Raw genomic sequence first — 17,613 nt, 5'->3', positions numbered from 1 at the left:
GTTATGCGTTGGGTAGTAAACAAAACAAGTAATTAAATTCTATGTTCTCTAAGTAATTAATTCAAAAAAAATTTGGATTGGATGAGAGAAATATTTACTGATTCAGTGTTTGAATTGGTCAATTAAACTAATAAATACGTGATATTTGGCTATTGATTATATATTTTTATTAACTAGAGATCTAAAATTGTCATCCATTAATAATTGAAGTTAGATGTCTTTATTTACTAATGACATAAAATTTTCAAATATCTGGTCTTTTTTACAAGAGAAAATGATTAATTTTGTTTTAAACTTTACGAAATTGTGCAGATTTTAGTTTACTAAACCAGCGACAGAGCTAGGATTTTTTATAATGGAGTTCAAAATTTAAAGAACTAAACACACGAATTAACCGATGAGGGTTCGACATCTACTATATATACATGAAAAATAACTTTAATCATGTATAAATAATAATATTTTCCGCCCCTGTATTCATCGTTATTCTGAATCACTCACCCCCAAAATATTGGTTCTCTTTATTCTTAGAATTATCACTCGAAAAGCATCATTACTCCTTCATAACTTTACCCCCAAAGATACTCATCACTAATTAGGTACTTAATATTTGAGGTTTGATTTCTCATATGATTATTCTAAGAAAGTCGTTTTTTTCGATTTGAATTTTTTTAAAAAAAAATGATTTTCTGATTTAAAGAATTAACTCTAACTAATATTTATCGTTTCTACATCTAATATTAAGTGCATTTTAGAGTATAGTTTATCCATGCGTGGGTTTAAAGTCGATTGATTAATTGAAATATATTAAAGTATTTAGATTGTTTATATCAATTGAAAGATTAATACTTATGAATTATGATTATGTTAAAAGAATCTCTTATCGATTTATTTATGATATGAAAATCGAAATTAGAAGTAATTGCTATTTTTAACTCCTCATAAAGGGACACCTTTTGGCATTCCCCATAAATCTTTTCTTGATTAACAGATAAACATTCGAGATTAGACGTAATTGCAACAATTAATACTAGTAATCCAATGTTATTTTCATCAATTAATAAACACACAAGGTTAATTTATTTACCTTTATTTAATTTTGATTGCACCCTATTGAAATCAATGTTCGACTAGTGAATATTATATTGTGACAAACTTGCATCTTCTTAATGTATTCAGAATAGCAAATCAGAAACAACAAAAGATGAAAATACATAGAAAAGATCAAGTATTTGTGTCCACAGAACCCACCGTGTCCTTAAGAAATGTAATCCCCTCAAGTATTCGATGTTGTAGATTAATTTCTCCCAAGATAAAATAGATTAACCATTAATTAAATAAGTAGTGGTACCTCAAACTTCAATAATTTCGACGAACTCAATAAGACCGCAACAAGATCACACTCACAAATACGATCAATTTTGTTTTGTAAGAAAAGTATGCAGAAGAAGGAAATAATTCAATGCAGAAAAATGAGAGAAAATCTCTCTATTTATAACCAACAAATAGTAGTATGAAAATGTGTTAATTTTGCCTTATCGAAAAGGTCACAACTCCTTGAAAAATAGACAAACTTTCAGAACGGCCACAACCCTTTGGAAAAGGCGCAACCTTTCGAATGGTCACAATCCTTTAGAAAAGACACAATCTTTCAAATGTCACAACCCTTTAGAAACGACACAACCTTTCGTAAATGTCACAATCCTTCGTAAAAGTCGCAATCCTTAAAGGAGAGTCACAACCATTCAATTCCTATTCACACCTTTAAAATCCAACATTTAAAGAGAGTAAAATATTCACGTCTTTTTATTTATTATGTAATTTATTATATTTTTACCAACATACACTAACCCGATCCTAATAACAAAAAAAGGTTTATATAAATTGTAATCCAAAGTTTCCTTCAAGAAAATAATAAAAAATGAAAAATTCATTTGCAAAAGATTTTCAAAGACCTCGAAATGAACAAAGTTTTTTACAAAATTTTATGTTATGTTTTAAAAGAAGTGGTCAAACAAACTTTACCATTAATTTAATGGTATTCCGTTTAGTTAATTTTACTATCTGAAAATTTAAATTAAATTAAGTTATTCAAATCTTCAGATATTTTTGTAGTTAAACTGACTTTTTAATTTTTATTTTAAGATTTTCTTCCACTGTCACTAAAATAAAATTTAATTAACGTTTGAACTAATTATTAGTAGTCTGTTACTATCATGTCATAAATAAATGAGACTTAGAAATATGAATATTTCATTCAAAAACCAGTAAATTACAATTTGGGAAATGAAAGAAATTTTAGTTGTAAATCTACTTTAATTTCTTTTGAAGCCATAGATAGACCTTGTCCAACAAAGCAAAAACATAAAGATAGAAATATTGACCTAGTCGAGATTGTTCACATCTATAATACACTATCCTTTCCATATGACTTTTCTTCTATTATTAATCAGAGATCTTACGATTAATGTATTATTAATAAAAAACGCCTTCTCTTTCAATTAAATTATACAATTCCACACTCATGGCCTTAAATTATATCCCAATAATCTCTCCCTCACACACACAGTCTTGTTCATTTTCCAGTCAAGTCAACAGGTTCACCAAATATCTAGGAGCAAGCTTACAAAATTTAATTCCAGATCAAATTTATCATTATTATTATTATTATAATAAATAAAAAACATTAAAAATTATGACTAGTACATTGTTTTATATGGGTAATGCTAAATGACCAAAAAATTTGATCAGATTAGCCAAAAATTTAAAAAGTCTATAATATTCTTTTTATTTTAAAATAAACTGATTTTTTTTCCATTTTCCAAATTTTTCCGTTTTATATTTCCACACATGTGTTGGGTTTTAATCAAGAAAGTTGATTCCTTTTTTTATCCCAAACCATGGAATTCCGTTAAGAAAAGGTCATACTCTCTCCTCCTTTCACTTTTACTTATCCATTATTTCGATTTTGAGATTCAATTTTTTTATAAATTTCATGTTCAAATTAAAATAGTTTGACTCTCAAAATTTGAACTACATAAATTGGGATGAAAACAATATATTTATTTTTAGAGAGAAATATTGAAAACATCTTTGAATTTAACACAAATTATTATTAGTTTCGTCTCAAAACTATTGTCGGTCATAAAAAAATACTCTTGAATCTGCCATATGACATAACAAGTAATTTTAAATTCCTTCTCAAATTGAAAATATTTTAAAGACGGTTAATAATATAAAGATGAAACTAATAATTCAAATCGAGTAAAAGGTAACAAGATCAACTAGACCAGGGGCGGAGCCACCTTGTACTAAGGGGTTCATTCGAACCCCATTCGGGGGAAAATTATATTAATTATACATGATTAAAATAATTTTTTATGTATATATAGTAAATGTCGAACTCCCTTCGGCTACTTTGTGGGTCTATTTCTACAAATTTTGAACCCCCTCATGAAAAATCCTGGCTCCGCCACTGAACTAGACCCCATCATTTTCTCTGGTTTAGAAAAAGCTTGCACTTGTTCTTCACTTATCTATGTTTGTAACAGCCAAAATTGAAAGAAAGACGCTTGCTTGCTTGTTTGTTTTCTTCGCGTGATGCAAACGTCTTCACTATAACTTTTCTCCTCATTTTCTATCTTTTCTCTCTCATACATTACGCTAAACTTGCTTTTGTTTCTGTGATTCTGTTTTGCTTTTTACAGAGCACGTCGTTTTCCAATTCTTGTATACTCTGTTTGTTTGTTTTTGCTTTCTGGGTCGGTTTTATTTTCATTTGGTTTTCAAGACAAGTCTCTTTTTTCTCTAATGGGTTTGTGTTTTCTTTAAGTTTAATTAACTCTTTCTTTGAGGGGTTTATACTGTTTCTGGGTTTTGACTGTAAAAAGAGAAAATTACGCCGGAATTATTGGGTTTTGCGGTGACCGGAAAAAGATTGAAAATTGAAGGAAAAAATAGACTTTTTGTTTTCTTTTTCTGTATTTTTATATAATATAGTTGTCCAAACGTCAAAAAAATATATTTTTTTTCACCTTGTATATAGACCGAGTAATATTCTCCTCTTATTCACAAATCCCGTCATTTTCTCTCTTTCTTTCTCTCTCCCTCTCTCTGTTTTTTTCCCCATTTCTACTCTGTGTTTTTTTTTTCCTTTCTCTTCTCCTCTGTTTCTTTGGGTGTCTAGAGAGAGAAATAGTTTCTTCAATCTCTTTCTCTCTCTTTCTCTCTGTGTGTTTGTGGTTGTTGAATAATCATATCAATGGAAAAGGGGTCATTGCAATCAAACCTTGATTGTTTCTTGGAATGCACAACACCATTAGTCCCTTCACAGTTTTTGCCTCAGGTTTGTTTATTTGTTTTTGTTTTTTTTTGGGGTTTTTTTTACCCCCAATTTGATTTTGATGAATGTGATTTGTTGTATGTGCAGAGTGAGATTAGAAATCTAAATATGCTATGGCATCCATGGGAAAGAGAAAAGGTTGAATACTTTACTTTGGGTGATCTTTGGAATTGTTATGATGAATGGAGTGCTTATGGTGCTGGAGTTCCTATTAAAACAGATTCAGCAGAAACATTAGTACAATATTATGTCCCTTATCTTTCTGCTATTCAAATCTTTATCAGCAGATCATCTGTTAATTTTCTCAGGTAAATTAAAATTCCTTTCTGGGTATCTCAATTTCATCATAAATTTTGTGGGTATCTCAAATTTTTGTGCATTAAGCATCTCGCGTTCACACATGATCATTTTAATTGTTAATTATGAAGATAAATGAGGTTTGTGTTGCATTTTTCAATAGGGAAGAGACAGAATCGAGGGATTCATCGTTCAGTGATTCGTTTAGTGATGAGAGTGAAAGCGAAAAGTTGTCAAGATGGGATGGATGTTCGTCTGAGGAAGGTGATAGTCTTTGGCATATGAATGATAGATGGGGTTATCTCTATTTTCAGTACTTTGAGAGATCAACTCCTTATGGAAGAGTCCCTTTGATGGACAAGGTATCCTTTTTTTACCTTTTTGCCTCTTTAGCTGCTATTTCCCTTGTTGAAAGTCTTCTTTTTGACACACTGGTAGCTGATGCTTTAAGGAAATGTATGTGGTAGAATCATATAAGTTTGGTTATGTATCTTTACTTGTGATTTTGTGAACATTTAACAACATATCATTTATGGTTTTACCCTTATGGAATCAATGGTGACATGTTTATTACAGTACTGTTCTTTATTCTGTTTTCAGGCGTAGCGTAAGCTGTCGTTATGTCAAGCCTTTGTTCTTTCTCTATGCATTGGAGTTATTAATATAAGATTCCATGTGAAGCATGTGGCTTGAATTTTTAGTATATATTGGTTTGTTTTTCGAGTTCTTTGATTCAAAAATCGAATTCATTTTGCTTGCAGATCAGTGGTTTCGCTGAAAGATACCCTGGATTAATGTCATTGAAAAGTGTAGACCTTTCACCAGCTAGTTGGATGTCAGTTGCTTGGTATGCTAATTCTCTCCTTGTATCCATATGATCATGGGAGCTGATGGTTTGTTGATAGTAGATTTTGTTAAGTTAATGAAACGTGTACGCGTAAAATTGTTGTGTTATATTGGGATGTGTTAAAAAGGTTTACTTGATGAGTGTTCAATTGGATCTTGTGTGCTCCATGTAGTGTATACTTTTGGTATTGTTGACTTGCTTGTTTAGCAAGGGGAACAAAAAGGAGTTTTTTCACTAAGCTTTTTCGAATGGAATTACAGGTATCCGATATATCACATTCCTATGGGAAGAACCATTAAAGACTTGTCAGCATGCTTTCTCACATTCCATACACTTTCTTCTTCTTTTCAAGGTATTATTCGATCTGTCTTTTGATTCATTGAACTTTTGAATATACCGTTTCTTTCCCCTTTACACCGACTTTTTGGTATAATGATGCAGATATGGACCTTGATGATGACATGGAGAATGGTAAACAAAAACGAAAGGAAGGAGAAAGTATCCCCCTTGTGCCTTTCGGCTTGGGCACTTACAAAATGCAGGGAGATGTGTGGCTTTCAGACAGGAGTGGGAAGGACCAAGAGAGGCTGTCAACACTTTTTAGTGTGGCTGATTCTTGGCTAAAGCAGTTGGGTGTCCAGCACCACGACTTTAACTATTTCATGGGTGTTCGTCGTGGCTGATCACATCTCAAATGAATGAATTCGCGCTTTATAAAACCCCACCAACGGGGCTGAGTACTACTGGAGTTCCTTTTATTAACATAGGCTCTCTGAGGTGTTTCTGGTTTGTTGCTTTCGGTAGCATGAACAGCCTTAGAACTCCCTCCTATATAAAGGCATTAGTATTTTACGCGTTGTTCTTCGAATCCTTAGCTTGAGCTTTCTGTGACTTGCTTTTTTTTGTATGTATAGGGAGAGGACTAATTGTGTAGGACTTCCATCTTTCCATGACTCTTATCATGACCCCCTAGTACTTTGTGAGCAATACTTTGCTCCTTCTTTTGTATAAATTCTGAAGTACCTTTTTTGGTGTTGCATTTGTGCTTTTTCCTTGTATAATATATATGTTCATGTAAATAGTTCATCTTTCAATAGTAAAGAATTTCCTGTACAAGTACAAAAAATAGAGTTGTTGTGTTCACATTGAATCTCTTATGAAGTATGGTACTTTTTCCTTTTCAGTTTCTCACATGATTTTCTTTATCTACATTGGAGTCTGACTGAATTTGAATCTGTGTTAGAAAGTTTCACATGGAGGATAAAACACTTCTTAACAAAGACGAGTATGTATCCGGTGAGATTTAAACTCAAGATTTCTGACTAAAAATAACTTTAACTTGAGACTTCTGACTAAGATTGAAGGAATACTTACCGTTCTATAGCAACCTGATTGATATGAGGTGTATTATTTATGTTTGTTGGCAGTGGATGAGGTTTGGTTTATGATTTTTATGAAGGGGTTTTCAAAAAGTCTAAAACATGAACAGAAGTGGGACCTTTTTTGTTGCAGAAAAAGCCACAATAGTAGTGTTGCCATAATGACATTGCCATAATAATGTGTCATTTTCTAAATGAAAGCTTAGTAATATGGGGAAACCAGCAATTAATCTGTTGGCTCTGTCTAATAGACTTTTTGTTTGACACTCTCGTTTTTCCCCATCTTTTTTGTTTGGTTCCTTCCCTTCATTATATTTAACGGTGGAGATAGTTTGGGCCAACTTGAAATCGGAATTGAAATATTTGTTATTTTAGAAAATCAAGATAAACGTAGTTTTATTGTTACTCTGATAATATATTTGAAAAGAGATTAAAATGTTTAAAAAGAAGAATACTATTAAATTGAAATTAAAGACTAAATAAAAGTATCCTAAACAAAATCATCCTTTTGGTTAATATATTAACTAAAAAATGGACTCAAGAGAGTAGATGAAAAGAAAAGAATTGAAAGATGAAAAGTCAAATGATATTTGGTAGGTATTCATGCATAATATAATGTGCCTTATCTATTAGGATGATGACTTTATCTCATGATTGTGTGTGCCAAGACAATTAATTTGAGATTTAAACATTAATTTTTTCATAAGATTTAAATTTACTTAACTAAAATTTACATATAGTAACCACTATAAGATACAATTATTTCTACTTAACATTTTGAAAGTATTACAAAATTGCAACCAAATCAAACATACAAATTACAAAGTACCAAAGACAAATATATATTCCTTCTGTTCACTTTTATTTTGTTCAAACTCCTAGATAGTAATAATAATTTTTTTTTAGCATATTACGAAATGAACGGCATTTCTTCCTGTTTTACTTTCAAAACTAATCATTCATTTCCAAATTTTATAAAATTTGTAATGTTCATGGTGTACAAGTAAAAGTGAACCGCGTGACAATATGAATCTTCTAGTGAATTAAAAATAAATGATTATAAAACTAATAATTTAAGATTTGACAATGGGGTTGGCAAAAAGACAAATAGAATGGATAAACCGCAATTTCCAACACGTGTCCCATAAGATGTTAATATTTCTTCCTATGTTCAACATCCTTTCATCATTAACAGTTAGGTCATTCAATTTTCCACATCCCAATATATTATTTACTTTTTAATTCATTTTATTTTAGATTAGATTAATCATCTTAGCTAATTTCTCTTGATGACATTGAATAAAGTATTACTAATAAATTGGATATAAATGATCCAATTCTATGTTGATATCAATGAGTACAAGTAGTTCACCATCATTAGTTACGATGATATGATTGAGATCCCTCCCTCTTTAATTGAATGTTTCGATCAACCAATGTAGTACGAATTCTAATATAAATATTGAAATTCGGAAGAAAAAAAAAAGTGGTTCACTATTCTAACTCCCCAATCACTTCAAGCACTAGAATTAAACAGCTAGATGAATTTGACCTTTTCTTTTAACAAGGCAATGGGGCCAACTTGTAATCAACTTTAGAAATGGTCCAATAGGAGTAAGAAATTAAAAATTAAAAGGAAAGGATAATGATTTCACTATCTTTTTTAATTTTCAATTAATAAGAGTAGAAGCATTTTGTTGATCTAAAAAGTGCAACCACTAACCATATGACAATAAGAGAAAATTTTGAGTGCAACAACCAACAAACAACTCCTAGCTATACATGGGGCATTTTGGTTGTTTTTTATGATTAATTAAGTGAAGAAGTCATGCCCACATTGGTTGTATATTATATGGAATTTGTTCAAATTCAACTCATGTTGTGCAACAAACAACTAAGGAATAAATGAATTGTATGATCCACTTTGGGAACCAATGAAATGAATGCATTAATTACGAGTGTTAGCTTTTTCTAAGTATATATGGGATTATGATGACCCAATCTATTTGAGGTGGGATTGTTCTATTTAGTGCTTGATGATTGGACAAGCTCAAACTTAGAGATAAATTAATTTTTTAATAGTTTGTGGAGTAAGCGCTGATCTATATACAACTCGATCAATTTCATGAAATATCTTTTATTTGGTTTTGCTTTTTGAAAGTAAAACGATATAAATTTTGACCAAATATTGCTTCTGTATGGTTTCATGTTTTGATTTGAATATCCATATTTTAATTTTAAAATATTAAATTAGTTTAGTCAAATTTAACATTTAAGATTAGTTACATTATCAAACAGTTACTCGAAACGCCAAATAGGACAACTATTTTAAAACTAAAGGAGTGCACGCAAACCTCATAATCATCTCGACCAACTTAATTAATTACTAAGCCACACCCTTTAAGTATATATATATATATATATTCATCTTTTCTTGCCAATAAATAATGTAAAATCTCACTTAGACTTGAATTGTCAATGGGAACATGTGACTTTGAGTTGTGGTACCACAATCATAAACTTTGCTATACTTGTGGGCTGTGGCTGATATACTGCTTTAATTAAAGTTCCAATAAAAGGTAATCTTGGATGTGCCACACATTAGAATATTGGTTTAATTTTGGCTAGTTTTCTCAAAACTTTAATGATTACTTATAAGGAAGGTTTTTTCGTTACTCGAACGAAGGGTCTTTCGAAAATAATCATTTTAGCTTAAAAAAAAAGGATAAGATTTGCATATACTTTATCTTTTTCAATTTCACTTATAAAATTATACTGAATATGTTACATTTTTGTTATTTTTTAATAAGAAAGGTTTGGATAAGGAAAGATTCAAAGTTTGGTAGGATTCAAAATTGATATATTTAATTTCATATCATGTGTTAGGTGACATTGTGTGCCAAGTTAAATAAATGGGTGATCAAAGATTCAACTGACATATTTTCGCAATTAAATGCGATGTTGTCATACTCACAACATATTTTGATTGATCTTATGACTTTCTTTTACATTTATCAAAAATAAAAATCATCTTTGTTTTTATTGAAATGTTTGGAACTTCTATTTTATACATAAAATTTATTTATATGTATATTACAACCAAAACTGATGCCTGATGAAAACCAAAAGTTTTACCTGGTGGATCTTTTTAAGTTGAGGTCATTAAACAACACATATTTCATTAGTTTAGGAGCATATTACTTTTCTTTACGTAAATTCTTAATATTACGAATCTTATTAGAATTTGAACTTTGGATATATGTATCTAGCGCGTGCAGATACATGTATCCAGGGGCAGAGCCAACAATATGTCAGGGGGTTCACCCGAACCCCCTTCGACGGAAAATCCTACTATTTATACATGGTTAATTTATTTTATTTTTGTATATACAGTAGATGTCGAACCCCCTTTGAATAGTTCATATGTTTACTTTTTCAGATTTTGAACCTCCTAATTAAAAATCCTAGCTAAGCCACTGCATGTATCGGATACATGAGGTCAAAATTAGGTGTAATTTATTCTATATGTACTATGTCCAAGTTGATTAGCATGTATCTGACTCTTTGCTTGCATCTCTCCTCTCTCCCTATGTATATGTATTTTCAAAATATATTTGGAATGTATCGTGTAACCTAGATACACGTATCTAGTGTGATTCACATGTCACTGGGATACATAGACTATCTCGCTCGCCTCCTCTTATGTCACTTGTGTTTACATCCCTACTCTATTCAAATAGGGCGAAACGTCGCGGCGACTCGAAAAATAAACAATTGAATCAATTTTAAAAGAATTTTAAGAATAAATGAATTTTAAAGGAGTCGCCACCTAATTTTAGAAAAAACTAGGAAACCAATCAAAAATGTCTACGAAACCATAAGATTCTAGGTAAGGGGTTCAAGTTATTTCGAAGGAAAGGTGTTAGGCATCCTTCGAAATCCATAACGGTGGGTCCCGACTGAATTCATTTTTTCAAATTGAGGAGGATGTAAAAATATTATACAAATATAACAAGCATGCAATATACACAAGTAATAAAGTAAACAAGTAATATGAGAAACGACCTAATATTTGTCTGTCGTCAACAATATACATAATAATGAATAAAAAATTCGAACTTTATTCGAATGGCTTCGATGAGAAGCGACTTCGGGGTACCTGTAAAGACACTTAGTAAAAGTGTTAGTACTAAATAAATATGATTAAAAATAAATGAATTAAACAATAACTTAAAAATAAACATCCGTCTTATTAACATGAGAGGCCTTAGAAATCGACGGTAATTTCTTCATTGGCCATTTTTAACAAATAAAATATATAAACTTAAACTAAAATTCCGTCTTATAAAATGGAAAAGACCTCTAAAACCGACGGAGAGATTTTTTCATTGGCCAATTTTAATATATGATTAATGTAAAGGCTAACATGTTAAAATAATCAAAATGACACCATGACAATTAATGTCTAATGAGGCAAAGTAACAAACTATAGATTCAATTAAATTTTTAAAAAAATGCACTGTGACAATGTGTCAGTAGTGATACTAGCAGGAAGTAATATATAGTAGGGAAGAATATGAAAACAATAAAATCAATATTGATTAGAATAATATCAAATTTACTGGACACCGAAAACTCAACAACTCATTAAAAATATCAATTCACGAATAATAATAAGCATAATAATTAAACTAAACAACAATAAAAGAGGAAAAACCAATTTACAACAATAACATTTATTAATAAAGTAAATCAACAGAAAAGAAAGAGTAATGCACCGATAATCAACAAATGAAGATAATACTCCATAAAAATGGTCAACCCATATTAAAAGTAACATTTAAAACAATAAACAGATGACTACAAAACCCAAATTACTAATGGAATACATTTTTTTTTAAAAATAAAAAAATATTAGATGTCCTCACCAAACAAATAAAAAATATTAAACTTAAACATAACAATCAATAGAGACAGTGGCATCTAAAATAGAATATTAACAATAACACACCACCACAATTATATATGAAGGAATAAAGTAGATCTGTAAAGCAAAAAATAAAATAAAAGAATAAATGAACAAAGAGGGGATAGATTTGTATCACCGTTTGGAGCTCACCGGATTTAACGTTGCAGCAGATGGTTGTTCACCGGAGTTGGAGTTCGGTTGTTCGAGTTTTGTTTGCTGTCCGGAGTTCATCTGCAAAAACAAAAAAACAAAAAAAAATGTAAAGGGGAGAGGGGAAGGGAAGAAGAAGAGAAGTGGGTCTTTGGGTGGTGGTTTTCCGGTGGTTTTGGGTTGTTTGCGTCGATATTTTGGGGGGGCTGCTGGTCGCTGTTCACGTTGGTTAGTGAGAACGAGTGGAGTCTAATTTCTGGTGTGATTTTCTGGTCGTTTGGTTGATGTTGTTCATTGTTGGCAAGCCATTGGCGGCGTTGGTGTTGTTTCTCGTCGGCAGTGAGAAGAAAAATGGAGGAGGGACTGGAAGATGGTGGTGCGCTGTCCACCAGAGCTTATGGGCTGCTCTGTAGGCAGTAACGGAGGAAAAGGAAGAAAAGCACAAATGGGTTTTTGTGGAATGTTTGGGTGGCGGCTATGAGAGCATATCGGAGGAGAGAAAAATTAGGGTCCTTTCCTTCTAACCTAAATTTTTCCCCCTCTATTTTTTAACCTAACCAAAATTTATATAGGAAACAATTGTTAAATGGGCTCAATTGTGGATTTGGAATTGTGGCCCAAAATTATCGATCAAGTGAAATATTTGTATTTGAATTAATTTCTACATTATGCAAAATATCAGTATTAACAAATGTAACAAATAAAATGAATTACGATAAATATAATGAATGTAATTAATGACATGTAAATATGCAATTTTAAAATTAACTGATAAAAAACCCTAAATTTTGATAAATAAGGATAGTTATCGATAAACTTCTTTAAAATAATATAAAAAAAATATTTTGAACCATTAGATAAATAAACCTTAAAAGTTACGAATTTTCAAAATGTTAGGCCAAAATTGGGTGTCAACAGCTGTCCCTTTCGTTGGATATGATTGATGAAAGAAATCGTGGACAACGAAAATTGAAAAACCCGATTTTGGCCGAACACATGACCTTTAGATAAAAATATGGTTGGAATGTGGTGGAAGTCGATCCCGAACTTGTCTCCCAAAGGTTCCATGCTGTGTGACACCCTTGTTGAAGTAGTCCGCACCTGTGGCTCAGCTGAGAATGCATCCATACGATAAGATGAAACTCGTTAGTAGAGACAAAATTACAGGAAAAAAAAATGTAGCATCCATACGATACGACAAATGAAGATGATCCATTGGTAGGATAAAAATGCATGTCCATCGGTAGGATGAATAAAAGTGATCCATTGGTAGGATGTCCATCAGTAGGATGAATGAAGATGATGATCCATCGGTAGGATCTAAATGTATGTCCATTGGTATGTCGAATGAAAAAAGATGATCCATCGGTAGGATTTTGAATATATGTCCATCGGTAGGACGAATGTAAAAGATGATCCATCGGTATGATTTTGAATGTATGTCCATCGATAGGACGAATAAAAAAAGAAGATGATTCATTGGTAGTATTTGGAATGTATGTCCATCGGTAGGACGAATAAAAATTCTTTCAACGCAAGTTTCCACCGACTTGAATGTTGAATAGATAGGGTGCACATCTTTCACCTCCGAATAGATGCGACTAAAATGCAAATATCTTTCAACGCAAGCTTCCTTCGACTTGAATGTTGAATATATAGGGTGCACATCCTTCACCTCCGAATAGATGCGACTTAAATGCAAATATCTTTCAACTTGAACGTTGAATTGATATGGTGCGCATCCTTCACCTCCGAATAGATGCGACTTAAATGCAATGGCCTTCTCGGCGAATGAAAATGCAATATCCCTCTTGGCAAATGAAAAATGCAATGGCCCTCTTGGCAAATGAAAAATGCAGTGGCCCTCTCGGCAAAATGAAAAATTGCAATGGCCCTCTCGGCAAATGAAAAATGCAATGGCCCTCTTGGTAAATGAAAAACGAGATAGGGTGCACATCCTTCACCTCCGAATAGATGCGACTTAAATGCAAATATCTTTCAACTTGAACGTTGAATAGATAGGGTGCACATCCTTCACCTCCGAATAGATGCGACTTAAATGCAAATATCTTTCAACTTGAACGTTGAATAGATAGGGTGCACATCCTTCACCTCCGAATAGATGCGACTTAAATGCAATGGCCTTCTCGGCGAATGAAAATGCAATATCCCTCTTGGCAAATGAAAAATGCAATGGCCCTCTCGGCAAATGAAAATGCTATGGAAAATGCGAATGATGGATGACTCAATGATATTCCACTGTAACGAGGTGGATGACTCTATGATTGTCCAACTGTAACGTTGATGACTTGATGACTGTCCAACTGTAACAAGTTGGTTGACTCGATGACTGTCCAACTATAAGGAGGTGGATGGCTCGTGTGTCTTGAAAATGTCATCATCTTGATGCTTTCATATGTCCCTATATTCGAAAAGGAACGGTTAGTAGACACAATCTTTCTTTAGCTAACAACATGACCAAGAAACTTTAAGGTAGGATTCAAAAGAGAATGTGTACAAAGTGCCTAATCACTTTGACACAAGTGAGCAATCTTCATTTGCTTTAGAACACTTTGTGTTCATTATAACTCATGTCTCATTGGAGATTTGTACGAGGAGTTGCTGGATCGCCATGACAAAGCTGGAGATTTTGCAAGTTGACTTTGAACTTCAATCGATGATGGATCATTTGGAGCCAGGAATCATGTCAAATGTAGTTCCAATCCTGTAGATGATGAATACTGCAAAGAATCTGAGACAAGATCATCAGTAGAAAATGTGCAATGTGAACATGATGAAATAGGAAGACGATATTCTTTGTCATATTCACAGTTTAAAGACAAAAGACATGTCACACTTTATTTAGGAGGAACGACTCAATGAAGTAAAATAAGCGTCTCACAATGACAGAATTAGCCTAATGAAACTTTTTACAATGAACAACCCAAAAAGGAAAGGCAAAATCTCTTCTTTTTTTAAAAAAAAAAATATATATGTTTTGGAAACATTAAAGAATGGGTGCTTGCCCTCCATTTTTTTTTTTTGAAATATAAATAATATAAAGAGAGTCAAATCTTGACTACAATTGGTATCAGGAGTTAGGATCGCATGTAAATCCTTTTTTTTTTTTTTCTTTTTTTTTTTTATAACTAAGATTGAGTTCAAAGTAACTCCTACAACTTCAAGTGGTACCTCATACATACTTAAGTATCAACAAGATTTGTTCATCTTTCTTCAAACAAAAATTTGAATTGTACCAATCCTCATGTTTCAAGTGCCCTCACAAAAAGAAAAGTCTTATTTCACACATATTTGAAGCATATTATTTGAGGACATTTTTGAAGTGCACTCACACTCACAAGAATGTTCAATGCATACAATTGTGATACCATATGCTTGGCTCTTATGTAAATCTCCACTAATGTGAGAACATTTGGAATGAGATCATGTAGGACTTGTTATTGGCTTGTAAAGTAGGCTTAGGGACGGGTAGGATATATATTTGGGATAACAGTGACTTAATTCCTTCTTGAGCGTCACAGTGAATTTGTGTTTTTGATGATTGATACATATTTGGCGTCAGATCCTCTTTATTGTCCCCTGTTTTTTTTTTCAACTTTTTTTGAATTCTTATTTGTTGGAGCTTTTCCTTTTTCACCCCTTTGTTTTAAAGTTTTCTCCTCTTTTGTTGGAGTTTTTTCCTTCTCGTTTTTCATTGACCTTGTAGGGGTGTTTTTGTCTTTCTTTATTTCTTTCCACCATCCTTTTTTTTTCCTCAACTTTGGGAGACTTTGTATCTTTTGCCTTTAGTAACTTCAAACATGGATCTTCTCTTATAATTTGCACATTCTTGGTGCACTCAACAAGGTTGGACCAAGAGAGGGATAGTACATGTAAGAACTAAAAAGGGTAGTGGCTAAGATGTAGTTGTCCAAAGAAGAGCTTCAGGCTCAAAGTGGGGAAAACTAGAGATTAATTGTCATTTGGTATGTTTTGAAAGGCACAATCGGATCAAATAAGGCCTACAATCCTTTCTCATACCAAACATTACTCAGGATTTCGCCTCGAAAAACATTCAGGCCAAGTTCTAGATCAACAGTGCGATGCAATTGAATTTTGATCTAAAAATTCACCACACAATGCACATGAAATCATGAGGTCAGTTTTATTCTTATCTTGAATGCATGCAAGAGAATTTTCAATCATCACAAAAGTATAAATGAGAGGTACCAAAAGAATCTATGGTTTACCACAAAGCCAGCCTTCTTCATCATATCGAATATTTTTACATGCTCCTAACTGCATTGGTCTCATTTGAGCTGAAGACATGACTCTTTCAATATGTACAAAATGATTTTTTTTTTAAAATGAATAAGTACCGAACCCAAGAAGGGTTGCCTACGTATCTCATCAAAATGAGAATCAGGAATGCGTAGTTCACGAAGATATGTCTTTGAAAATATGCATAAACTATTTGATTTATTCATTTTTGAAATTTGAAAAAATTAATACCGAACCCAAGACAGGTCGCCTACGTATCTCACCGGGATGAGAATCAGGTTCGCGTAGTTCGTTCAGATATGACATAAAACAACTTTAGAATTTAGACAAACTCGGAGCGATTTATTATATCCTCTTAACTGTTGACCTTTGTACTGCATGTTGAATGTGGTCTCTCATTTTTCTTAAAGTAACCACTTGTTGTATTTTTTTTTTATGTCTCTTGAAATTGTGTCTTCTCCCAATTATCCACGAGAACCAAACATTATTATGACCATCCCCGACTGTCGTCGGGGATGCTTTTCCTGCAAAAATATTAGAAATGTGTGAAAGCAAAGCCAACATGCAAAAATAATGAAAAATAAATGAGTGTGACCTCATAGTCAAAGACTCCCCTTGATTTATGTTTTCGACTTGAGATTAATGTCTTGTGAGATATAAACACTTGAACTTCGTGAATCCTCTTGTCCCTTGCAACTTTGGACGAACAATGACTTCTAAATTCTCATTAGATCAATTTCTCGACTTAAAAAATAAAGATAAACTCAAAAAGATAAAAGTGTTAATTTGTATTCATAATGAATAATGCAAAATATCACAAAAAAAAATATAAAATTAATTAAACACATAAGCACTATTTTGATTGAAAACAAACTCAATTATATCACATAGCATATAAACAATTATTGCGCAACCTATATAATTATGTGACCCTTTTGTGCCAAGGGTAGACTTATCGATCTGAAGAATGATTACGTCATTTGACAATATTGTCCCAAAATCTGAATTTATACAAACTTTATGAATAAAACTAAATAAGGATACATAATAAGAAAAAGAGGATACAAATGATCAGTCCCACGCAGGGGTACAATCCTAAGTTATGCCTCCATGGACGGTCCTTTTATTTGATTTCTTCTCATCTTTAACTGACAACGTCTTCAGATGCAATTGTAATTTGATCATACTTTGACTCAAACAAACTCTTTAACTCCTTACTCGAAGAGACATTGTTTTGCCAAATGACGTATACATCCTACAAATTTAACTTATAAATATGATTATATTTTATTGACCAATTGGCCAAATAGACACGAGGTAGACTTCTAATGGGCCCAACACGCCTTGG

At 32.2% G+C, this 17,613-nt stretch overlaps 1 protein-coding gene across 1 annotated transcript; it reads left to right on the top strand.

The window, feature by feature from the left end:
- The first annotated feature begins 3,570 nt into the window (after nucleotides 1-3,570).
- LOC102600618 (uncharacterized) lies at nucleotides 3,571-6,636 on the top strand. The gene is made up of 6 exons (XM_006357436.2): nucleotides 3,571-4,345; nucleotides 4,430-4,650; nucleotides 4,803-5,001; nucleotides 5,401-5,486; nucleotides 5,747-5,838; nucleotides 5,928-6,636. The coding sequence occupies exons 1-6, from the start codon at nucleotides 4,262-4,264 to the stop codon at nucleotides 6,167-6,169; spliced, it is 924 nt and encodes a 307-aa protein (XP_006357498.1). The 5' UTR covers nucleotides 3,571-4,261; the 3' UTR covers nucleotides 6,170-6,636.
- Nucleotides 6,637-17,613: the final 10,977 nt, after the last annotated feature.

This window comes from Solanum tuberosum, unplaced genomic scaffold (assembly GCF_000226075.1).
Source record: "Solanum tuberosum cultivar DM 1-3 516 R44 unplaced genomic scaffold, SolTub_3.0 scf00233, whole genome shotgun sequence".
NCBI lineage: Eukaryota > Viridiplantae > Streptophyta > Magnoliopsida > Solanales > Solanaceae > Solanum > Solanum tuberosum.
The sequence above is the reverse complement of the archived record's forward strand: the minus strand, read 5'-3'. Positions and strand labels throughout refer to the sequence as shown.

Bases quoted from the DNA above. Each gene is read 5' to 3' on its own strand.
- LOC102600618 (XM_006357436.2), top strand. From the start codon at position 4,262: ATGGAAAAGGGGTCATTGCAATCAAACCTTGATTGTTTCTTGGAATGC. The intron at 4,651-4,802 runs GTAAATTAAAAT...ATTTTTCAATAG, and splicing joins TCATCTGTTAATTTTCTCAG to GGAAGAGACAGAATCGAGGG. The intron at 5,839-5,927 runs GTATTATTCGAT...ATAATGATGCAG, and splicing joins ACTTTCTTCTTCTTTTCAAG to ATATGGACCTTGATGATGAC.